At 31.4% G+C, this 2,769-nt stretch overlaps 1 protein-coding gene across 1 annotated transcript; it reads left to right on the forward strand.

Annotated features, from left to right (window-relative positions):
• The first annotated feature begins 1,103 nt into the window (after positions 1–1,103).
• LOC131596797 (ARM REPEAT PROTEIN INTERACTING WITH ABF2-like) lies at positions 1,104–2,454 on the forward strand. The gene is made up of 7 exons (XM_058869538.1): positions 1,104–1,159; positions 1,256–1,385; positions 1,542–1,566; positions 1,681–1,739; positions 1,884–2,040; positions 2,127–2,248; positions 2,338–2,454. The coding sequence occupies exons 1-7, from the start codon at positions 1,104–1,106 to the stop codon at positions 2,452–2,454; spliced, it is 666 nt and encodes a 221-aa protein (XP_058725521.1).
• Positions 2,455–2,769: the final 315 nt, after the last annotated feature.

A 2,769-nucleotide genomic window follows, 5' to 3' on the forward strand; every position in this document is an offset into this window, starting at 1 on the left:
ACTGAACTCATCTAGACGAAATAGAGGACAGAAGGAAAAGATGATTGAAGACTTGATACTTACATAATTCAATTGTGAGATGACAAGAGGTAAATAAAATTTTATTATAACCTCCAATTATGAGATGACAAGAGGTAAATAAAAATTTATTATAATCTGTAAGGAAAATCATTTATAAAGTTTACTATATTTAGTATGTAAATTCGTGAAATATAACTTTTATTGTTTTTTATTATATCTTTTTATATGAGACTTTTAGTTTTCCACTTCCAATTTTCAAGAGACCAGATATACTGAATTAAGGTTAACAGCTGAGATAAAATTTTGGTTTGACGTAACACTATTAATTGGTTGATTAGTTATCGTTTTTGTCTCGATGGTGTGGATTTTTCCCATTTGATTTGATTATTTTATGGTCTTAGTTTATTAGGTAAAGAATTTTTCAATTGTATTTGTTTTTGTTGCAGCATTAGTGGGAGTAGTCTGCACTGTTTTTGATCCACCCACAGTTGTTTGTTTGGTATGTTTTCATTTTGTGTGTAGTTGTTAGTTTGTATTTTGTGAAGTGTTACTTATTTGGTTTGTTTTGTATTAATAAAGTACTGACTAGATTGTGGTAGTGTTGTTGGATTTGTAATATTGTTCCATACTTGTAATTTTGTAGCACTTTTGAATTGGTTTGAATTATGGATATGTTCACAACCAGTGAAATATTGATAAATTTTTGTTTATGGTTTACTATGTAACTGAAGTGTCATAGAAAATTTTACTTCAATTTTCAATTGTCTTTTGAATGCTTCCATAAACGAGCGACTTCCCTCTGCTCCGGTCACCGTCGAAGATTCATTGTTTCAACACTCTAGCATCTTGTAAGTTCACTTTATCAAGCTGAGAGTGGGAAATAGGGATTTATTGGTTTAATAATGTAATTTAGCATTTCATATAGCAGTTGTTTGTTCAAATGTCTTAATGAATCTCACTCATATTTTCTTTATTATTGAATTGGATAGCTTGGTCACATGTTAAATTTTCCTACTGATCCCCATAATTGGTTCATGCAGATTCACATTGCTTAAAGAGGTGCTATAGAACCTTTAATCAAAATGCTTAAGTCTCCAGATTTACAACTTAGGGAAATGTCAACTTTTTCACTTGGGAGGTTGGCACAAGTGATTATAACTAGCAACTAATATTTAGCAGTATGTGGGAATTAGGTTATTGAGATCAACTCTAACTGTTTATATAATCATGTTAGGACTCACACAATCAAGCTGGCATTGCTTACAATGCCAGCTATAGAGCCCCTCCTTAATCTTCTTGCCACTAAGAACGCTTCTGTCGAACACAATGCAACTTTTGCTCTTTATGCTCTTGCTGATAATGAGGTGAAGATAAATTCCTTGTTCTTTAGTTGGCCTGCATTGCCCGTGGCCCTTTTTTAATCATTGATGCTTGTGATATGCTGCCTCTGACATAACTTCTTTGTTTGACAAGATAAAGTTCCTCTTATTATTAAAGCTGATGGTTTACAAAAACTACAGGATGGACATTTCAGTGTTCTAGTATGTTCGTTTACTCTTTGCGAATGATATTTTAGTCTTGTTTATCAAGATAACCATTAGAACCTCTTACTAGTTTATTACAAATTTAGTTTCTTTATGATTTTTGTTTGACCTGCAGCCTACTCAAAGTGTGTAGCAAAGATGTTAAAAAGATTGGAAGAGAAGATTGAAGGGCGAGTAAGTTTTCTTCCAAGTTATCAGTTACTATGACCAATGATTTATTTGTTTATCCATAAGATAATAATCCAATCAATTCAAACATTCCTTTTATTGTTGTTTACATTATTGATTTTTATTGTTTTATAAATTCCTCTTTTGCAGGTATTGAAGCAAATGTTGAATCTTATGCGAAATGGGAAAAAGAGTGTTCAAAAACGTGTAGCTCTTGCTCTTGTACAAAAGAGTGTTCAAAAAGGTGTAGCTCTTGCACATTTATGTTCTGCGGATGACCGTAAAACTATTTTCATTGACAATAATGGTAACAAACTTTAATATATACTTTTGTCCCCTTTCTCTGGATGTGCTTTGAAAGTATTCTCAATCAATATGCTGCTATATCTTCAGGATTAGAGTTGCTGTTGGATCATCTTGAATCTACAAACAAAAAGCAGAAGCGTGAAGCCTCTGCAGCGCTTCACGCAATGGCTACCAAAGGAATAAGATATTTGTTCGACCTTTACACCTTAGTTGTTTTATTCATATTCTACTGTATATATTATGGCGATGATCATGAGAATGGAAAATGAGATATTTGTTTGTGTTGGATGTATTGTAGATTTACTTGGATGAGCAATATGTAAACAACCCAGTACTTTCTGATGTCACATTCATAGTTGAATGGAAAATGGAAATTTTTGTTTGGCCTCTTCTTGATTACAGGCTTTTGAGTTAGATGGTTTTTGTGAATTTATTTGGACTTCATGTAAAATATATGATTTTGTTAGTTGTTGTCCACTAGTGAATACATTTTTGGGTTGTATGTTGATATGCTTTTCTTGATTAATACATAATTCTCCCTTATTTGTATGTGTATGATTTTCTAGTATTTGAAATATTATTCTTAGTAAAAGAAATAAGAAGAAATGTGATAACTAAAATAGGGTGTAATGTAGCATAAGAAATAGGGTGTAAATGAAATTAAATATAATATAATTTGTTCATTCATAAAGGGTGTAAATTATATTTAAAAAGGATGTAACTAAGAACA

Source organism: Vicia villosa, linkage group LG1 (assembly GCF_029867415.1).
Source record: "Vicia villosa cultivar HV-30 ecotype Madison, WI linkage group LG1, Vvil1.0, whole genome shotgun sequence".
NCBI lineage: Eukaryota > Viridiplantae > Streptophyta > Magnoliopsida > Fabales > Fabaceae > Vicia > Vicia villosa.

What these genes read in the sequence shown, in the direction of transcription:
- LOC131596797 (XM_058869538.1), top strand. Translation starts at nt 1,104, where the DNA reads ATGCTTAAGTCTCCAGATTTACAACTTAGGGAAATGTCAACTTTTTCA. An exon ending in ATGCTCTTGCTGATAATGAG is followed by an intron (nt 1,386 to 1,541) that starts GTGAAGATAAAT and finishes CAAAAACTACAG; the next exon opens with GATGGACATTTCAGTGTTCT. An exon ending in AAGAGAAGATTGAAGGGCGA is followed by an intron (nt 1,740 to 1,883) that starts GTAAGTTTTCTT and finishes CCTCTTTTGCAG; the next exon opens with GTATTGAAGCAAATGTTGAA.